The 21,270-nt window shown below is 36.6% G+C and overlaps 1 protein-coding gene across 2 annotated transcripts; it reads right to left on the bottom strand.

The window, feature by feature from the left end:
- Window positions 1–227: 227 nt before the first annotated feature.
- Window positions 228–21,029, bottom strand: Ptpmeg (protein tyrosine phosphatase Meg). Of its 2 annotated transcripts, none has more exons than XM_072301008.1 (15): window positions 20,737–21,029; window positions 18,184–18,353; window positions 17,324–17,452; window positions 16,464–16,506; window positions 12,634–12,801; window positions 11,709–11,829; window positions 11,447–11,534; window positions 10,621–10,773; window positions 10,019–10,263; window positions 9,263–9,684; window positions 8,052–8,251; window positions 6,380–6,767; window positions 5,584–5,822; window positions 3,731–4,015; window positions 228–620 (listed from the first exon to the last, which is right to left on the bottom strand). In XM_072301008.1, exons 2-15 carry the CDS (start codon window positions 18,337–18,339, stop codon window positions 537–539), a joined length of 2,721 nt encoding a protein of 906 aa, XP_072157109.1. In that variant the 5' UTR covers window positions 18,340–18,353; window positions 20,737–21,029; the 3' UTR covers window positions 228–536. The 2 variants fall into 2 exon arrangements, with proteins under 2 accessions (XP_072157109.1, XP_018897637.2); XM_019042092.2 differs by lacking the exon at window positions 20,737–21,029 and adding an exon at window positions 20,047–20,588.
- Between the last annotated feature and the right edge of the window lie 241 nt (window positions 21,030–21,270).

Here is a 21,270-nt window from a genome sequence, read left to right as displayed (position 1 = left end):
TTTTAGCCCAAGTCTCCGACATTAAAGAAAAAATTCCTCATGCTGTCGATAGCTGATTTTCTGCTCACAGGTTGCTGTTTCGAGTAAGATTTCACGTAGAATACATATGCAATTTCTTTAACTTTTAGTTTCTGAAAACAAAAATAGGAGAGTTACTTCATGACTGAAGTACACATCTTTTTGGCTGAGCCTGAGGGAACTTGGACAGAAAAAATCTGGAATACCAGTTTCTTTTCACTGAAACATTTTTAATTCAATTTTTGATTTGATTCCTAGATTTGACAGATTTTAAGGATCATAAATAAATTCTTTAAAAAAGGACAAACTATACAAGAAATAAATAACACAACTAGCAATGATAAAATTTCAAGATACATGAAAAACTATAAAATTGATACAATAAAATCACTTTGTTCATTAGCTTGGTGCAAACACGATAATGTTCCCTATGTAGGTACTAAACATATCAGGAGGGATGATAAAATTGAACGGAATTGAGTTTGGATGGAAGGAAGGCGTGCGATATGGGACTTCTGTCACTGACAGAATTCAGGCAAGGGTTTCACGATTCCTTCTACGTAGGCATGATGAACACAACCGCAAACAAACCTGTACTGATTCTGAAAAAAAAGAGAAAGAGAAAAAATCCGAGATTAAAAATAGCATTACTCATCATCTTTGTTATAAATTCTACATTTCTCATGTTCTCCTCCTTCATTACATCTTAAGTAAGTCGACATCTACTAAGAAAGGATCTTACTTCGTGTTCAGAGCCAACTCGCTCAGGAGAAGGTTTTTTTGTCAACCCGCTTTAAACAATCAAGATGAGGCAGGGTGTATCCAAGTCTGGAAAACCAGAAAAACCGGGGAATATCAGGGAATTTTATCAGGTCAGGAAAATCGGGGAAAAGTCAAAGAACTTGATGAAAGAGACTGGAATTTTGAAAAAACTTAAGACTTGAAATCTGGAAAGGAAAACACTAGTGCTGCCCAAACAATCAATCTGCGTCTTGGTTCGATGCTCTAAGTTATACTCTGAACAGAGAAATAATTTATCAATTTTCAATAAGATAATGCAATTTTAGTTAAATTAATGATTAATACCTGAGGGGAAAAGGTTCACATGTGTCTGTCATTTGCTTCGAAAGTAATGCAGAAAATAATTATTCATTTTCAGTTCTACAAATGCAAATTGTCTTTGTGAAAATCAAGGAATGTTTTCCTACCAAGAGTGTGGACACTCTGTCAGAGAATCCAATAAAAGACGCACTTAAAAGTCCCAAAAAAACAAGTTGAAAATAAGGGGCCTGTTGCAAACTTTTGCTAGAATAAAAATAAAGAGTCGTTACTTATAGAAAATGTCTCAAAAATCACGATGAGCGCATCGGCTAAGTCTGGAATGCACTCCTTACTTCATGATGTGCATAAAAAATTGCGTTTTTTCGAGCTTCCTGCCTCAAAAACAATACCACAGCACAGATGAACATTTTGTTAGAGGAGTCATTCCATCCAACCCTTGCTCACAAGGATACTACGTAATATTCAACACAGCCAACGTGAATCCGCCAAAACGCATGTGTTGGGGCGATGATTCTAACCATCTAAAAACGATGTGTGTGTTACCATTCACATTTTTCTCGCGTTGATAGATGTCCGCCTTGATTGATCTCGTGCTATCCTCAACTTGCACGCAGAAGCGTCGGCCATGTTGAGCAGGGATGGAATGGAATGACTCCTCTAACGACATGTTCACCTGTGCCGTGGTATTCTTTTAGAAGGGGGAAGCTTAAAAAAACGCAAATTTCTTACGCAGATTGTGAAGTTAGGAGTGCATTTCAGAGTTTGCCGATGCGCTCATTGTGATTTTTGAGACATTATCTGTATGGAACAACTCTTAGTTTTGCTCCAGCAAAAGTTTGCAACAGGCCCATTCTATTCATTTTTACTTCAGTTGAGGGCATGAAAAAGCATTAGTCACCGATTCTAAGTCCTGAACACAGCAAATTAAAACTTAAACAGGTTTTTCTTGGAATTACATTTTTTTGGACTGCTAACTTCAAACCATCATAACACAAGTTTCATTTCATATTTCAACTCAGGACACAAATCGAGATTTTGTCAAGAGCAGTCAATTGAAACTTATTGCTCTTAATAAAACCACAGCCAACGTGGGTCAAATTAGCCATCGAACAAAACAAACTAAAACGTACAAGAAATGACCTGAGTGGTATTTCATGGACAATTTTTTTGTTTTCCTCTTTTAAAACAAAGTACTTGCGAACTTATCAAAAAAAATTCAGCATGACATGAAAATAATCTCACCGTAAAAGTGACTAAAACTGGTTGAGACCTAAATTTGACTCAAGTAACATTTTTTTTGGAAGAAAGTATGGAAAATGCAAATTGAATATAAAGAAAAATCATATATTTTAATGCTTGACCTCCGATTTGGTCTACTTATCCCTTTCTGATCACAATTATAGTGCAAAAAAATGAGATAGGCAATTATCGTGGGTCATCCAGAAAGTAATTTTACCTATTCAATACCTCCTGAACTAATACAGATAGAGAATTTGTGTAAAATAACTTTTAAAAGCCACTATCCTTAGCTTTCTAATGAGCTATAAATTTTTGAATTTAATTTTATAGAACTCTAGAAAATAGGGTTTTTCTGAACCAACCTCCTTTCTGTAAGGGTCTGAAATTTCAAGGAGCCTTTTCGGCAAGTGAGCTGCTACGTCTATCGCTTGTGACAAAAAAAGTGACTTCAAGGTGGTTAAAAAAAATGTAAAACATGAGTGAGGACAATCCTCAACTAGAAAAATGCAAGATTGATTGTGTTCACATCGATCACTGGTGGATTTGGACTGCAATGCATGGAAATTTAGCTTAATTCGACGAAATCGTGGAGTTGTAGCGCTGAATTTGGTTTCGGTGTGTGAACTGAGCTCTATTATGCATTCACGCGCCAAGAAAAGTGACCCTAGCTGCTCAATTTTGGGTACATTTTCAGGAAAGAAATTGTAAAAGCTGCATAATTTTCTAGATGATGCATCCTTGACAAAATTTTTTCGAGAATGGGCGGGATAGTTTGATAGTGATAGTCTTATGAACGATTCAGTCAGCAAGTGAGACTTAACTTTGACAATTCAGTAAAATTTTGCTTGAATACAACTGATATTGAAGTAAACTTGGTTAATCCTATTATTTCATAGTTGAGAAATGTCCTCACTCATGTTTTACATTTTTTTCAACCACCTCTAAGTCAAATTTTGGTCATAAGCAATGGACATAGCAGCTCACTTGCGGATAATGTTCCTTGAAATTTTGGACCTGTTCAGAGAGGAGATGGGTTTAAAAAGCCCAATTTTCTAGAGTTTTATGAAACCAAATTTAAAAATTTATAGCGCATTAGATAGCTCAGAGTAGTGTCTTGTCATAGTTTTTTTACAAAATTTCTGTCTATCTCAGTTTGGGAGATATTGAATAGGTAAACTTACTTTCTGGACGACCCTCGTGCTACATGCTCTTCCTCAAAAGATTTAGTAGAATTGAGCCAACAAAACTGCTAAACCAAAGCATTTGTAACGGAATATTTTCTATTGCAAGGAAGAATCATCTGAGGACAACAAAATTGTGGTGGTTTTCGATTTTTAATCCTACGTATGGTGATCCATTATACTTCTGAGTTACTTCTAAGTAAGGTTTTCAAAGAAAACAAGGATCTTACCGGTGTCTGAACCATCATTGCACGTTGATCACGCATCTGGCGAACAATATCTAGAGGGTAGACAGGTTGGTTTGCTTCGACAAGGCACATTGCTGTTTCCATTAAAATTAAAACGCCTGTTCTACCAATGCCGGCTGAACAGTGGACGATGGCAGGCTCGACCATGCCGGCGCGGAGAGCGCGTACCTCTGCTGTGAATGACAGAAACCGTACCACATCTCCCGGCACCCCATGGTCCGGCCAGGATAGATACTGCATATGACTGATATCTCGTTCCTCTTCAGTCTGCAAAATAATAATTCAAATTTAGGAACCTTTATTCCTCTAAACATGCATCACTGATATGAGGCTGAACTGCGAGCCTTATCTTCCGTACAACTCCATACTTCCCAGGGCTCATGAGTGATTTGAGCTGAACTCTTTGAGTCATCAGAGCGAAATTATAACAGAACAGGGTTCTTGCTTCCAGCAAAGTGTATATACTTGAATGTCCTTAGTGAGAGGAGTTATTCACAAAAAAAAAAAATTAAAAAAAGCATCATCTACAATTCTACACCATAAGATGCGATTTTTTGGTTGATGCAGTTTATTCAATTATCACTGCATTTCAGGCTTCCACCCATCTTCAGTAATAAAATCAAGTTGACAAATCATGAAACAAAAATGCCAGAAGGCATCCAATAATATAATAAACTGTGCGGACTAAAAAAATCACGTGATATAGTGTAAAATATATTTCCTTTAATGTTCATTCACGCACAAAATGCGATTTATGTAAGTTAGTTAGTCTAAAGTTTAATAGAATGCTTCAGCGGAATTTTTTTTTTTTTTTTTATTTTATTTTAAAAAAACTTTAATTTATTGCTAACTATTTTACAAGATCAACAACAAATTCGCATTTGCTTTAATTTCGCAGATTCTGATCGTCATGGAGCTTCATATGAACTGTTTGCTCCACAACTCCCTTTTATACATAAATTTTGGCACAAAATGCGAAGATGCAAAGTTGAATTAAAAAAAAGGGCTTGCGAGACTTAAATGTTTGTTTTCCTGCATTTCACGGCACCAAAAAAGAAAGTTGATCTCTGGATTGAGAATTTCAGTACTCAAAAGTGGGGCTCCAAAATAACACACAACTGAACTAGGATTTCAATAATATTTCTTCGAAAAAATAAATGATGTTCCTCATCATTGAGAATTTGAATTTGAAAATGAGATTCTCTTTTTCATACTCCTCTAAAGTAAAAAAAAAAAAAAAAAAAATACAATACATACTCAGAATTAGCTCCTGATTCCTTTACTCAGAGGAGCATTTGTTGGACCAAATTTTACCGTGAGAGGGGCAAAACGTATGAAAATAATAAAAGGAGCATCTAATTTAGGATTTATATTGAAAGGACCTTGAAATATTAAAGAATCGATAGAGTGACTTCCTCTCATCTACGGTTCACAGTTTACAGCATATTATGAATGCAGTAGGAAATTTAACAAGCAAATCAGGATCGGGTAGTATAAAAACTCAGACAATAACGCCTAATATTGAAAGCCTTCAACCAATGAGATCACTTGATGGAAAACATTGTAATTTCTATTGGGCGCTGATCATTATGAACTGAATTCTTTGCAGCAAACACAAGAACTAATTTTAAATTTCTATGATACTTAGTAGTGGCTTAGAAAAAAATGACGAAAAACTCAGAGAGTCAGAAACTTGTGAAAAAGTGTAATCTCTGATCTCTCCGTTTGGGGAAATCAAGGGCAGATAATTTTTCTCTGAAATAAGCGCAAAAAGTTGTTCCCTATTGAGAGTTTTGAATGCATTTCAACTGATTGTATTCGAGGCTATCACTTACTTGTAGGTCTTTGAGTTTGAATTCTCGAAAAACGCAAGAGCCGTCATCCGTGCTCTGCTCTTTGGTAGTGGTCACGACTAGCGACGTCGGTGGGAGTGATAGACTTTCGCCTAAAGGTGGCCAATATCGGTGGCATTTCACTCTACCCCTCTCCGTCAGAGGAGTGAGCATAACGACTAGGCCGCTTCCTACTTTCGAAACCATTCTCCAGAAATCTCCTATTGTGCTACTCAACGGACCTGTCGAATAGAACATATTGTGCTACTTACTTAGGATCCAAATTAAAAATCATGAAAAGTCATCTGTAAAAGGTATTTTGACCAGTTCTTTCAGAAATAATGTAGTATAAAAATAATGTAAGTAATGAGATATTTAATTTTGAGAGAAAAAATATTCAGAGATTTTTTTATGTTTCCTCAGTTTTTCTGCTCTTCCAGACTGGTAAACCTACTGCAATGATGAGTATATATTCCGGTGGCAAAACTAGAAAAACATACCGAAGTTTGAGATACTGCAAATTTTCCATCAGATTTTATTTTTAATTTTAAACGATGACCAATCAACGGCAGGGCACAAACTTTTAATCCATTTTCCTTTGCTTTTCAAAGAATATTCCTTGAAAATTTCTTGTATGAATGTGAGACGATACTCCCTTGATAAAAATCATCTAAAAAAAAAATCTCTCAAGGTATGAGCTGGAGGTTTGAAACACTACACGTTCTTTAAATTTTAGCACTGATTTAGGAGAGACACACAATTAGACGTAAGAATAGAACTAAATGAAAAGAGTAGTTACCTTGAGTGGCTATATATCTATTAATTATGCCTGAACCAGGTATTTCCATGTTGATATAATTTCCATTTATGTAATCATCTTCTTCAAACTCGCTGAGAATCACTCGAGTGGCATCATACGGCAGGATATCACGATACCTATTCTTGTTCACGTTCTCATTTTTCCTGGCTACATTCATTGTTAAACCTGACTTCCTCCGATACAACCTCTCAAATTGCGTTACAAGAGCACCGCTTGCAAGACCGTCAGCCAATAAAAGCATAGACTGCTCAAGCGCATTGTGTCCGTTGATCGAGACGATTCCTAATGATGGGTCAGGCACATACTGGTATGGTGGTTCTTCCACAACATCATGACCTCCGGCTTCATAGACAGAATTAGGCTTTACCTGTTGGACAGAGAATTTGATTTTACTAAAACAAGTTGCACTGAAAATCAAGAAGGGTCATTCAGGAGCTTCATGGAAACCAACAATGGACCGGACCACTAGACAAGGTACGAATTTAAGCGATCTGATACATGTTCCTTAACCAGAATTTCACGTAGAAAACGATTCACCCAACGAAAATTATTGAAACCAACTCCTAACGAAGATATTAACGTTTTTATTTCACATTGGTAGCGAGGAATTTGAACTGCCCGCTCACAAGAAACTCAAAGCTCTATGTGAATCAAATCGCCCACTACAACGGTTTCAGCAAGCTTCTCAATCGAGCAATGTTCATTTCCCACCATGTGTTGTTCAAACTATTAGCAATTTGCTATAACTGAGCCAAAGCGTCAAGATTGAGGTTGCCAGATTTTTATATAGCAGAGACTGTCATGATAACGTTTAGCGTGCGATGTGAATCACGTAGAGCATTGAGTTTTCATGAGCGGGTGGTTTGAATTCACGCATCAAGAATCATTAAATATCTTCGTAAGGAGTTAATTTCGATAATTTTTATTGTGTGCATCGTGTTTTACGTAAAATTTTGGTTAAGATACATGTATCAGAATGCTGAAATTCGTACCCTATCTAATGGTCCATTTTGAGCAGTAAGGAAACTGGAACTTTCCATCATCCAGATGTGTACTGTTTGATTTTCTTTAAAGTATCCTATGACAACGCCCACTTTCCAATCATCAGCCGGATTTCCTTGAGAGATTGGAAAGTAAATCACCGCTTCTTAATTATTTAGAGAGTCATATTTTAAATAGAAAATTACAAACCAGGGTTCAAAACAGTTTCTCAAAACCAAAATCAAAAACTTCCGAGACTTATTTAGTTGTATCAGTAAAATAGAAAACTTCCAATAAAAAAGTTAGAAGCGTTACAGGATGCCATTGATACTTCAATTTCTTCTCCCTGTATCTTTATTCTTTACTATGCACATCAAAAGGTAAAATTATAGCATTCTTAAGACAGCGCTTTTCAATATTTCCTGAGTATCAATTGCACGAGAAGAACTAAGCAATCTTCTGAAATGGCTGTAAACTAAAACACCAGATGACAAAATTCAATGACTTTGAAGAATACTCATGCAATTCCCTTGAATTTATGAATTTAAGGACTCTTTACAGTAGACTTGTTTTCCACTCAATTGTAAAATGTTACCTTCTTTATGAACAGAAACTTTCAAATTCTCTGTACGTTGTTATTTTAAAAGTAGAAAAAATAACTGAGCATTACCGTTAAAACCAATTCTCCTATGGAAGTATCTCTGGACGCACGAATAAGATTCACAACCTGCTCGTGAGACATGTTGCTGATGTCGATCTCATTGATCATTATGACTTGATCACCTTCGTTCAGTTTCGGGTAGCATTTATCGGCGGGAGTGTTTGGGGCTACGCGGGAGACTAGAATCGGCATATTCAAGTCAGATCCTCCTGCAACAGAGATTGAAGACATTAAAATTCACAATTGACTACTCAAAACTTGACTAATGCTTGAACAAAGCAATAAAATTCATTTTGAATTTCCACTCATAAAAAAAGAGCAACAACTCGGAGGAAAAGGGGCTTAGTACAGAAGAAGTCAAAATTCTGAAGCTTTCTCTCAATGTTGGAACCATTGAATCAGCTATTATAGCGATTTGCCAGAAAAAATCTCCCGAGGCTCTAGATTTTATTTTAAAACAATTTTCTCAAAATTTGAGTTTAAACTTCATCTCATCCTTAGGAGAGGCTTCAAGTAGCTCTTGTATTATAGGCTCTATGGCCTCTTAAATTTCCATTTTTCTCATACTTATATTTTCACCTTCCGGCCGAGGTATGACAAGTGCCAATTAAATGGCAATCTCTACAAGACTAATGAACGACAGAAAAAGTTAATCACGGCTGTTTTAAATACAACAGTGACTTGAAATTTTGAGTGCATATTGAAAATCACTCCATCATCTGGTTTAGATCAATATACAAGGAGAAAAGTTAAGTACCCGCTCACATTATCACTTGTGATACCCCGTTTTGAGGCCTTGTGGCGCTTGTAATAAACATGTTTTACATTGCTTAGCCAAATTTAGACAAGAAAAAAACAATGGCCAACAGCTGTTTTTTGAAAAGTTGAAAGTTTTACTTTTTGACAGCTGAGTTGTTTTATTTAAAACAAAAAAGTCCTGAGCCCCAAAAAGTCGTTCTGTATTCTCCTTGTCAGCTTGGTACTTGTGATACTTTGGCCGGAAGGTGAAAATATCCAAATGTCTACCGAGGTCATTTCCATTATTTTTCAGCTATCAGCTAATAATCATTAGATACGCCCATTGTCTTCAGATGACCCAGGATTTGTACTGACGCAAAAAAGCCTCTGAGGACACAGAACACCCATGTATAGTTGGACTGCATAGCAACCATAAGGAAAATAAAACAATACAACAATTGTTTAAAGAGAGGCAAACGAACCTTTGACATTGAATCCAAAGCGACCCTGCTCATCGGGCAGAATTCGGATGACTACAAAATTATCTTCATGTGTATCACAATAATTTGGCTCACTTGAGTCCATATACATCCTGTCGGTGATCAAATCGACGGTGTCATCATCCACAAATGTGAGAGCTGTACGGTTTGGTAGGTGCGGCGAGAAAGCCGTCTGTCGTTCTTCAGTCAGTGTTCTTTCCAGGAACCCTCCTTCGTCATCGGAGCCTTGAGGCAGGGGTGATGGAGTGTCACCCCACGCTCGTCGTGGCTCCCGCGCACCCAAAGATGTTACTTTGTTATCGTACGGTCTCGGAGTACGAGACAAAATTAGTTGCTTTGGTTTCTCCTCCACGACTGCGGACATTGACTGCCTGAGCCTGCTTGTACTACTTTTGCTCCTTGACCTGCACAGAAAAAAACTTTGCATTACTAATTTATCAAAGATAGGGTATTTCCTGTCAAAGACTTATTTTTTTCTCAAATTTTTTTGTAGTTTGAAGGACACAGTAGCCATTCAAAAGAGACTACATACCACATACCTGGGTTTTCAAATTTGCAAATTTCCAATCGCATTTTACTCCTAAGAGTTTTGACCGATCATCTTATAGCACCGTAATTTGGGAATATTTGAGAACTCTAAAATTTAAATTTTACTTGTACATGTAGATTTACGCAAAAATACATTATCAATAAATACAAAATAAATAAATTATCTGACTGTCAATAGAGAGATCTTACCTGATGAAAGAGCGTTCTAGGCCTCTAGATTTCCCTTCTTCTATAGTTTGATACTCTGTCCTTCCTGAATAACTAAATCTTGAGCCAACCAGCGGAAAAGGCGGTGGCAGGAACCGATTTTTTGATCTTGGTTGCGGTGAATGGAGACGAAAAAACGTATGGTGTTCGACACAACTTCGCCAAAGCTGTTTTGCTGAGCGATATGATTCCAAATTGAAGCCTAAAAGGGTATCGTAATTCTCCGACTGCAGGCAAAAAAAAAAAAAAGGAAGAAATTACAGATTTTGATTACCTGAAGAAAGTCAGCAATCCTTGATCAGATAATTCCATCATTTGATAATTAAAAAATTGGATTGAAGAATTTCCAGATTATTCAAACTTATTTTTAGAGAGAATTATTGAAAATTCCTATTATATAGAAGAAGGTACCTCTGCCTTGAAGATCCTTCCTTTTGAAATATTTGCAAATTGCATTTCATCGAGTTTTTTTTTTTTTTTTTTTTTTTTTTTTTTTTTGCATAAATACGTCTGATTGAAAAAAAAAATTTAAAAATGTTAAATACACCCTGGAGCACATTTGGAAAACAAAAGAAAAAACATACTGGTTCTCTTTTTAGCTGAACGAAGAACTGTTTTTGCTTGAAGGATATTTTCACAATCTTACACCAAGAAAACGTGTTTATTTTGACGCTATTTTGAAAAACAACTAGGCCTGTTGAAGTCACCCCAAGCTGTAGCTCTTTGCCTGATTGATCCTGGAACAAAGTTGAGATAAATTCGCAATCATAATCAAGACAAAAAAGAGAAACTGCAGCAGTTAACTGCTTCAGTGAGAGGCTACACAGTATTAAAAATAAAGTTTTTTCAGTCTTTTCAAGTGAGGCAAGGCTGCTTACCTTCAGTTTCCTATTTTGTCACCTTTCGACTGAAGTATCACAGGCGCCATATATGCCGAGGCAATATGTAACCAAACTTCTCAAACTTGCTTAATGGTTTACAGAATCACTTGAAAATTTTACCAGATATTTCTAATTTTATCAAGTATATTCCCTGAAATTTTCGTAAAAGTAGGTCAACATTTTCTAGAGAGAAAATTAAAGAAATACAGAGGTGTCAAGCAGCAGTGTCTTAACAATGGTGGCGTTTGTGATACTTTGGACGAAAGGTGATAATTTATTACCCGTCTTTTATCTCAAAAATGCTTTTGAAATTAAAGTTAAGAGAATAAAATTATTTTCTAAAATTTTAGCTTATCTCTTACGGACTGATTGTTCCTTTGAATATCAGGCGTAGGTAAGAAAGCAGGGGGTAAAAATAATGTACTTTAACAAGCACCATGAATATTTTATCCAAAAATTTCTTCAGATTGGATTACGTTGGGCACAATAAAAAAGAACAGAAGAAAAGGATAAGAGGAAGATTGCAAACCTTAGCTTTGTGTAAATCTAAACCATACATATCCAATCGCTTTGCATGGTCTAAAAAATTGAACTCAGCATCTGCCGGAGTTTGCCCCCTGAAAAGGAAAAAGAAACAACAGAATTAAAAAATAAGTTAGCTTATTTGAGAAATTTTTGTTTGCAGTATCTCTCGTTAGATTTGAAGGAGCTATAGCAACAGTAAAAAGCTATGAAAAGCTTATGAGCTTAAACAGAAAAAAATAAAGAGAGTGAAATGAAACAAAACATACTTGTGCAGCTTATGAAGTTCGCAAATCTTGTGTTCCATGTCCTCAGTTTGATTTGGGATCAGCGCCATTTCTGACAAATAACCAGGTGCATGTTCATCAGGGTGATAATCACCCAATTCAGCTAAAAAATATGAGAAATCAATACTTTAGAAATAATTGAAATAGATAAACTTGTTCTGTACAATACTTCGTGGCAACTTTCTTGAAAGATTCTTACGCTGTTTTTAACACTACACTAATACCCTATGTGCAGGCCAGTAAGGAAACCATTCTACATTTCTTGTCAATGTATTGATAAAAATCTGCAAGGAACTTCTCTAAATCCACTCAAATGGGCGTAATGGGGCCTTAGAGCAGTATATGACACTTCAAATACACCAGCAAATTGCCTCAAATTCTAAGGTCGATGACAATAAAAATGCTCCCATTACAGAGCAGTTTTTTGGAGCAGGCACTGCAATAAATTGACTTCTGTTGCTACAAATATCCATGGCTCAAGGGCAAAACTACGTGTGTATCTCTATTGCAATGTTTCAAAATTTCCACCCCTATTTTGTTTTTCTGAAGATAAATAAGCCAATTTTGTAGCTTTAAATTTATGCAGAATATTCAGCTTACAGAAAAAAAATAAAGGAAGTTCTCAAGAAATTAGGCTGAGTAGTTATCCAAAGAAATATTAAAGTATGATAGGAAGTCTGCAACGCCAAAAACAGAGATACATCATTTTGCAATTTAGCCATTGATATGCGTGTGAGTACTTGTGTCATGTGACTATGTGAGTATTCTTCAAAATCAGTGAACATTGTAATGCAATGTCTGAAGGTAGTATTCTTGTTGATGAAACAGACGGACGATCAAAGAGACAATTTTTAGTTGATGCATTAGCATGATATTTGTGAGTACTCTGCATGGCTCTGATACTCACATTGAACAGTGTAACTTGCTAGAAGGCATGCGGTGTTTGGAGGCACCACCAAGCGACCTTGCATAATATCTTTTCTGACTTGTAAATAAAGATGGTAACGGGTGTATTCTTCTTGGAGTTTGCTCGGATCGGAGACATAAAATTTCACTCGGAAATAAAAACTGCCCCCTGAAATTTACAAGAAAAGCTACAGTAGACGCTTGACTTCACAAAGCAAAATGTTTTTTCATTTATATAAATAACGCAATTTTTGTACACTTTTGACTTAAAATAATGGGGAGCCTCTAAAACAAAACCTGGATCATGCTTAACAAAACTTTGATTCAATTAGTATAGCGCACAGACTTTAAGTGACAGCTCTCAGCCGTTAGCCCTGCACTGAACTAGTTCTGAACCAACAGCTCAAAGCTGACAGTCAACTTGGCATCCATGTTTAGGATGCATCAATGATTATACTATAGATCATGGTTTTGCCAATGTTTAGATGAGTAAAGGGACCGACGCATAACTTATTTTGTACGGTAATTGATAGCTTTGATACAGTATTCTTGTTTGTTGCATTGTAGAACATAAAATAACTTCTTAGTCTAAATTTTGCAATTCTCGTGATTTTTACTGCGATGAATCAATTATGTGGTATGATTTAAACATAATTTTCTTTTGTTTCCTCAAAATTTCTGTAATGAATACTTAGTTTTCATTTTTAACTTCATAACATAAATTGAGGATTATTTGTAAGAGTTCAGAGACTAATATTTTTATTTTATTCTATTTCTTTTTTTATTGCTGACAAGACTTTGCCAAAAATCTGACAAAAATCGGCGAGACAGATTTTTGATGACTGTAATAATGTGCTTTTTCAGGCATATTTTCTGCAAAGACAGTGAATAGAGTAGACCGTGCGCTGTAAAATTGAGCAGTGGCCACTTCTCTTCCATTCACATGCTGCTCTGACCGATGAGTGCGGGAACACAGAAATGGCACCGGCAAGGTAGTGAGCCCCAGCCGTCCCCAGCTCGAGGTAAACGAATAATGCGCTTATACAAGGTTGGTACGGTTTGGCTCCGAAATTTTTACTTATTAATTGATTAGTGCGAATATTTTCGGCTGATGTGTTCTTTAATCAAATGTTTCTCTGTGAAGATGTGTTTTAGTTTTCATGATTAAACACCACACAACTCTCAATTTATGGTATGCTTACATGAGCAAATTCGTGAAGATTGATGAACCAGGCAAGAGACAAGAATGTTTATGTCCCGATGATAATTTTTAAACTTTGACTACATTTAACCTTAAGGAACTACTATTTTTGGTTCATTTGTTTTATTATACCTATCTACACAGGAAACTAATACACGACACAACAACGGATTATGAACTAATGGCACATTTTGTTCTTTCTAAAATGAGCCAGAAATAGCAGTTCCTCGTTGAAAATTGTAGTCAACTTAGTGTCTTCGATTTTAAATAAGTGTTGTTTCAGTTTGTGATATTTATATGTGATAAATGTAATATTAAGCAAATGCTCTCAGCATTTTGCTGAAAACATAACATAAGTGCTGGGTTTTGTTAATTTTATAGAGGAAAGTAAGGGCATGATAAAAACTCATTTCACAGAATCCTTTGCACTGCAATGTGCAGAAAAATTGAGGCACTGGGTGCAAGAATGGCACTTCTTGGTTGCGGTGGTTCAAAATCTCTGCTAATATTTCATCAGTGAAGGAAATGCATGGTTTTCGTTGAAATTTCTACTGAGGTATTTTTCATGATTCTGCAATTTTCTGTGGAAAAAATCCTGGAAAATTACCATTAGAAACCACTAGGGCTGTGCGAATATTCGCAATTCCGACTATTCGCTTCGTCTGCCTCGCGCACTATTCGCAAATTGCGAATAATCGCGCCGTCGCGAATAGTGAATTTTTGAACTGACATTTTCAAATATTCGCGCCGTCACGAGGAATGAATTTTCAAATATTCGCGCCATCAAAATTAACGAATTTCCTTCCACCCGAGACATCGCGAACGGCGGATCTCCTTTGATCTTTACCGACTTTGCCGAGTTTACGAACAGCGAGCGCGATTGCGATTGGGGAATAAGCAAAGAGCCCAAATTAAGGATTGAAAGACACAGAAATTTCTGAAATTGAAAGAAAAAGTTCATAAACACACTTTAATTTACAGCGAACAAAATAAAATACTAAAATGTGTCTAGTGATCCTTCGATACTAGCTTGACTGCCCGCGCAGTTACCTTCAAATCCTGAAAATGCATACGTAACTGCAGGGACAGTTGGACCGAGTTCATCAGAAAGGAACCAACCCACATTAAGTTGAAACTGAGAAAAAGAGGTTTGAAGTTTTATTCCTGCATAAGGCTCAATGTACTAAGTAAACTTTAACCTCTCTTTTCACAGATTAATTTCTGTTTTTCGACTTCCAGTTTTTGACAGGAGAGAATATACGGCTAGCGGGACTCAAAAACATTTTTAACTCAATTTTTTTCAAAAATGTGGGTTGGTTCCTTTCTGATAAACTCGGTACAGTTAAGCCAGCATCCAGGGATCTTCGAACAAATTCTTAACAGCCTAGGCTACTATCATAGCATTTCATTGTTTTCTGTGCAGGCGTATGAGCTAATGGAAAATTCTTAAAAATTAGTCACATTTTTTTTGTCGACTTTTGTACTTAATATTCGCAAATTTTCACAATTAAAAAAGTCATTTCTAATTATTCGTTTTCCTATTCCTAGCTGTGAATAATTGACTTAAATTATGTATTCGCTCCGGAAAATTCACTATTCGCACAGCCCTAGAAACCACTCTACTAAACTAATATGAGCGGCATAGATTCTGGAACATCGTTAAAAAGAGGTGCCTTTCTCAAGCGCAGCGACTTAATCACAGAGCCACCTAAAAATGCAAAGGAATTAAGAGCCATTGCATACCCATACTTTTTGAAAATAAACAGTATCCACGATCGCCAGTCACAAACAAGTGACTGAAGCATTGATTTTGAAATTTTTGAGCAGATTAAATAACATTAAGTTGCGACTCGCAAATTAGTTTGATAATAATGCTTGAGCTTACCTTTTTCAGTGGAATAATCTTAAATCTTGGTACTTTGAAACAGCCAAAATCGTTGCTCCTCTTTTTCAGCTTTCCATCAAATCCTTCTCTTAGATCAAGATGGACAATAGCTTCAAGGAACTCTCTTGTAACTTTTAAATGCCCTTTTATGTACAATACATAACATTATTCCTCATTTTTACCCTTGATTTATATGATTGACCTCATTTCAAATCCTTTTGGTACCTTTTACAAAATTACTTCTTGTCAACACCGTTATCTCTACAAGCTGCACGCGTTATAAGAACATTCGTCTGATACGCAGGTCACTTTCCTCATATTTTCAATTATGAAGCGTTTTTCTCAGTCAGTAATGATGACTCTAGAGATACGAAAATAGTTCAGAAGAATAGGAAATTTCATGCTCTTAACATGTGGTCCTTGTAAATTTTGCCGAAAAAAGAAGTGGAAACGAGTAATTCGCAAAAATCCTGATGGAAAAATCAACTGATTTTTCCAAGTATGCACAATGCCGGCTTGTGCTTGCCGGTAGTCGGTAGCTTGTGCTGCGTGGGGCTCAGTCGCGAGCTCCCACCCCGCCCGCCCATTACGGAGTCCCACCAAAGTGGCCTCGCTCAGCTGACACGGCAGAGACAGGGAATGCACGGTCTACTCTATTCAATGTCTTTGGTTTTCTATCTCTATTGAGTCCAATGGACTTTCTTAGCAGAGAACTGAAAAAAACAAGATAGAAAATTTTACATACCTCGGAGCTGTTTTTTGACTGGCTTCGTTGGATCTAGCCATCTCTGAAAAAGATGAAAAATAGTCAAAGGGATTAATTGTAGTAAGTAAAAAACTATTTAAAAATATATGCCTGGAGGAAATTTTAAATGCATGATAAATTGGTAGCAATATCTTATGCCAAGAACAAAATGCAAAATCCCAAGAAATTTGCGTTTTTTTGAGCTTCCCCCTTCAAAAACGATACTACGGCACAGGTGAACATTTTGTTAGAGGAGTTGCGCTATCGTCGGCAATATTCATCATGGCCTACGCTTGCGCAGTTCCGCGCGTAATTTGAGGAGAGTTCAAGGCCAATCAATATTTATAATCGGTATTATCTCGTTTCATCACACGCGTTTTGGCAGATTGGCGTTGGCCATGATGACTGATGAGTATTGCTGACGATGGAACGACTCCTCTAACAAAATGTTCACCTGTGCCGTAGTATCGTTTTAGAAGCGGGAAGCTCAGAAAACCGCAAATTTCTTACGCAGATTGTGAAGTTGTGAGTGCATTTCAGACTTTGCCGATGCGCTCATTGTGATTTTTGAGACATTTTCTATAAGAAACAACTCTTAGTTTTGCTATAGCAAAAGTTTGCAACAGGCCCATTCCAATAATAATCTTTATACTGAGGGGGGCTAATTAATATCTTCCTTGCAAAAGTTGAAGTAGCGTAAACAAAAAGAATGAATTACAATGAAAGACGAAGGAAGGTCAATTGAATTGGGAAGAGGGCTTGGAGCTTCCTACACCTCTGAAATTGATAAAACCATCATTAAGACTAGAAAAAATGGAATCAAATTAGAATAAGAGTGAGAAAGAGTTGCATGGTCATACCACATTATCTGGATTGCTAACTGAAGGGATGGCACCATTTTCACAATACTGCAGACCAAAGTAATCTTTTTCAATAAGCTCCAGATGCTGATAAACTGCATTCAAAAGAACGTTACCTTTTGCTCGTTTCTAGGAAAAAAAAGAAAACAAATACTTGAATTAACTAAGAGACAATGTATAAATATGAAATTTGAAAAGAGTATTTAAAAGGTGTGTTAATTTATAAAGGTAAGAATATAGAGTTAAATTATACCAAAAGGTACAGAAATAAAGATAGGTACCATAAAAAGTAAGATAATTATTCTGCCATGCTAAGGAACGGCACCATATGAACGTTCAAGAGTTGCCGAATTTCCTCGGGTATAAAATGTATTCTGCTTAAAGTTATGCATATTTTTTCTCGAAATGTTTAAATACTTACCTACTTCAGATAAATTGTGAATAAAATTGTCTGAAAATTTGGAAGAAAAACATTCATAATGTCCCCTGTAAATTTGTTTTTCATCGAAGGAAAAACGGCAACATCTAAAGGATCCTGCAGCTTTCTTCTTCAGCACAGCAATTGTAAAATTAAAATCCTGAAAAAGATGTTTCCATTTTGGAAATGTCTGTTCATTACAAGGTCACTTTCGGATATTTTTTGTTTTTTTTGTTTTTTATCATGCAGGGGCATTACTTCTATTTACTTGCATTGGTAGGGGCACACATATCTCTATTGAACAAAATTTGATGAGATTAGAATAACAACTTTCAGAGCTTATTTTCTCGAAAAAGTCACAGGGAAAGTTTCTCATGAGAAAACAGGTTATCTGAAACTGTTCTCTTGCGAGGTCTTGAGAGAATGATAACAACCGACTCACCTCAACTTGAAATGTGTGCTGGGTGTCATCTAAGAAAACAACACTGCATGATATTGTTTTTAGTCTTTTGCGATTATCATGGGCTAGCTCGGAGGCACGGACATTGTACGTTCCTCGAGAACTCCCGAAGGCTCTCCTCGATACACTTTCTATCATTCTGACAGCATAATCTGTGAAAGATATAAACAGAGTTTCGAATGGATGTAAAATATTATGAGACAAGTTGAAGAAACAGTGACACTCAAACATTTAAATAGCAGTTGGCATTCATGTAATCTTAGAACAGGGCCATAACAAGTCCTCTGTTTCTAAGCTGTCTCTTCCCTAGATTGAACTGAGTCTCAATAAAGTATTGTCAAAGGACCAGTGGCGTGGCTTGCTTTCGGTTCAGTATATCAATTGATTTGCTGTTTAAACCTATGGAAAAGCTTTTTGTTTTGTAGGGTAGCCAGTGCTATGAGTTAAAATTAAGCTGTTACCTCGTATTAACACAAAATGAAGTATTTATTTAATTTTTTGGAGCTGTCTGGCCTTGAATGAAAAACTTAATTTTAACTCATAGCACTGGTTACCTTACAAAACGAAAAGTTACATAAAGTGCTACTAGGTACCATAATGTTGTGCTTAAACGCTTTAAAAAACCAATGGAAAAGGATTGATACGTAGGATATTTGCAACAAACACCTTGATATTCACTTCCTTACCATAGTTCCAAATGAATAAATAGCGATACTCGATCATTCATGCCTCGCCACTGCACAGGACTAAAATTGAGCATCATATACAGGACATATTAATTAGGTATTTAAGCTGTAAGCAGCATGAATTTTTCACTACAGATTGTCATTTCATAACTGTCATAAGTACTGCTATTGTAGAGCAGCATTACCGCATGGGGGCAGAAACGGAGTAACCAAAAGAATTTGCACATGGTTTGTGGATGGTATTGATAAGCTTCAGAGGAAAGTGTGCCTGAAACAACTCATAGTAATTCCCACGCCTCTCTTCTCGGCACCTGTTGTGAGCCTTCGGTTAACATGCAACAAGCAAATATTCATCCAGCAACACTGAAGGAAATTTGCACATGCAAAACAACATCTAAAATGATTTTTGGCATTTGCAAAGTCTAGTTTTTTGGTGAAAGACGGTGAAGAAGGATTGCACAAATAGCTGAGTCGACGCTCACCTCAATGGGCCTGTTGCAAACTTTTTCTAGAGCAAAAATAAGAGTTGTCCCTTATAGATAATGTCTCAAAAATTACGATGAGCGCATCAGCAAACTCTGAAATGCACTCCTAACTTCACAACCTGCGTTAGAAATTTGCGTGTTTTTAAGTTTCCCGCTTCAAAAAGGATACTGTAGTACAGGTGAACATTCCGTTAGAGAAGTCGTCCCATTCAATCCCTGCTCAACATAGCCGACGCTTCCGCGCGCAAGTTGAGGAGAGCACGAAGTCAATCAAGGCGGATATCTATCAACTTGAGAAAAATGAGAATGTAGACACGCCGATTGTTATCAGGTGGTTAGCATTATCATCCCGTCTTACATATGTTTTGGCAGATTGGCGTCTGCTATGTTGAGTATTGCGTAGTATCCTTATGAGCAGGGGTTGGATGGAATAACTCCTCTAATGAAATGTTCACCTATGCCTTGGTATCGTTCTTGAGGCGGGAAGCTCGAAAAAACACAAATTGCTTATGCAAATTGTGAAATAAGGAGAGCATTTTACACTTTGCCAATACGCTCATCGTGATTCTTGAGACACTTCCCATGAGAAATAACTCTTATGTTTGCTCTAGCAAAAGTTTGCAACAGGCCCATTGCCTGGCGATGATCTTATCATGAGGATTGTACGTACATACCTATGAATTATGTATTTGAATGAACGGATCGTAATTTCTTCTTTCTTCTATGATGAGTGACCATGAGAAGCTTCAAAGCGAAGAACATTTTAGTGGATAATTTCTGAATGGACGGGCATATGCGACATGAAGACAGGATGACGCGGGACAAAAGGAGCGATTACACATGTCAAACAAGAAGATATGTTATGCAATAATGGAAATATTACTCATACAAGGTGTAAGACTGCTTGACGTTCGGACGGAGAGGATAAAATCTGGACAGAAGAAAAACTAATCACTAACCCCCCTTTCCAACTAAGGATTGGCGGAGTGCACCATGCACAATTGCTGAACAATAATACCCATAGATTCCAAATTAGTTGGTCACAATTTAAAGCCTTCAAGATATCGTAAGCAGCGTGAGTGAATACTTAAAGCGAATAGAGATAAAAAATTAAATTAATGTTGAATTGTTGTATTGTTGAGCAGTCAGACCAGAAATTCATCGAAAAATAAACACAGTGCGGCCATTTTGGATTGGTGACTGAGCTAACCGACGTTGCCAACCTCCAAAAAAATTGTTCATAAAGATGTGTATATTAATACAGTGTAAAGAGCTTGGGAAATATTGCATCACTGAGGAAGGCGGGACTTGCGCTGCAGCGCGCAAAAAAGGTCCAAAAAATTTCATTTAAAAATACTTCTTACTTGCGATGCTTGCGTCCGTCTTTGGACCGCCGTTGAGTTTAATAAGATGGAACAGAGTGGGCAGGAAGTGAAGAAATATCTCCTCTTCAAACCGTAGAAAAGCCAGATTACTTCCTCACAAACTGGAATTATTTTAACATTGTTCACACCTCCTTGCTTTCATATTCAAATGATCATCCATTCATTCAGAGGATGAGAGAAAAGGGGTGAAGAGGCTTCACAGTGACCCGTTAGTTAATAATAGGTACTCTTGAGAGATAATCATACCCTACTGATGTACTTGAATCAACTTCCCTGCTAAATCTTATTATCTATGGTAAAAACTTCTGTGAATAAATGGAGTTTATAGATTTCAGTAAGTAGGGTAAATGTAACAGTTCATTCCAAAGGGACCATTAAACAGACACTTTTTCAATCAATGCTCCATCGAGTTTTATAAAACTATTCAATTTGGACGTATTGTTGCATTTACCTGCTTACTATACCCCCTCTCCAGTGTATGAAAAATGTCTGACAACTTAAAATGATTTTTTT

The sequence above is a fragment of the Bemisia tabaci genome, chromosome 5 (genome assembly GCF_918797505.1).
Source record: "Bemisia tabaci chromosome 5, PGI_BMITA_v3".
In the NCBI taxonomy this organism is placed as follows: domain Eukaryota; kingdom Metazoa; phylum Arthropoda; class Insecta; order Hemiptera; family Aleyrodidae; genus Bemisia; species Bemisia tabaci.
The sequence above is the reverse complement of the archived record's forward strand: the minus strand, read 5'-3'. Positions and strand labels throughout refer to the sequence as shown.

What these genes read in the sequence shown, in the direction of transcription:
- Ptpmeg (XM_072301008.1), bottom strand. Translation starts at nt 18,339, where the DNA reads ATGATAGAAAGTGTATCGAGGAGAGCCTTCGGGAGTTCTCGAGGAACG. An exon ending in CTTTGGATTCAATGTCAAAG is followed by an intron (nt 8,252 to 9,262) that starts GTTCGTTTGCCT and finishes TCTCTGTTGCAG; the next exon opens with GAGGATCTGACTTGAATATG. An exon ending in TAGGAGAATTGGTTTTAACG is followed by an intron (nt 6,768 to 8,051) that starts GTAATGCTCAGT and finishes TCTGTCCAACAG; the next exon opens with GTAAAGCCTAATTCTGTCTA.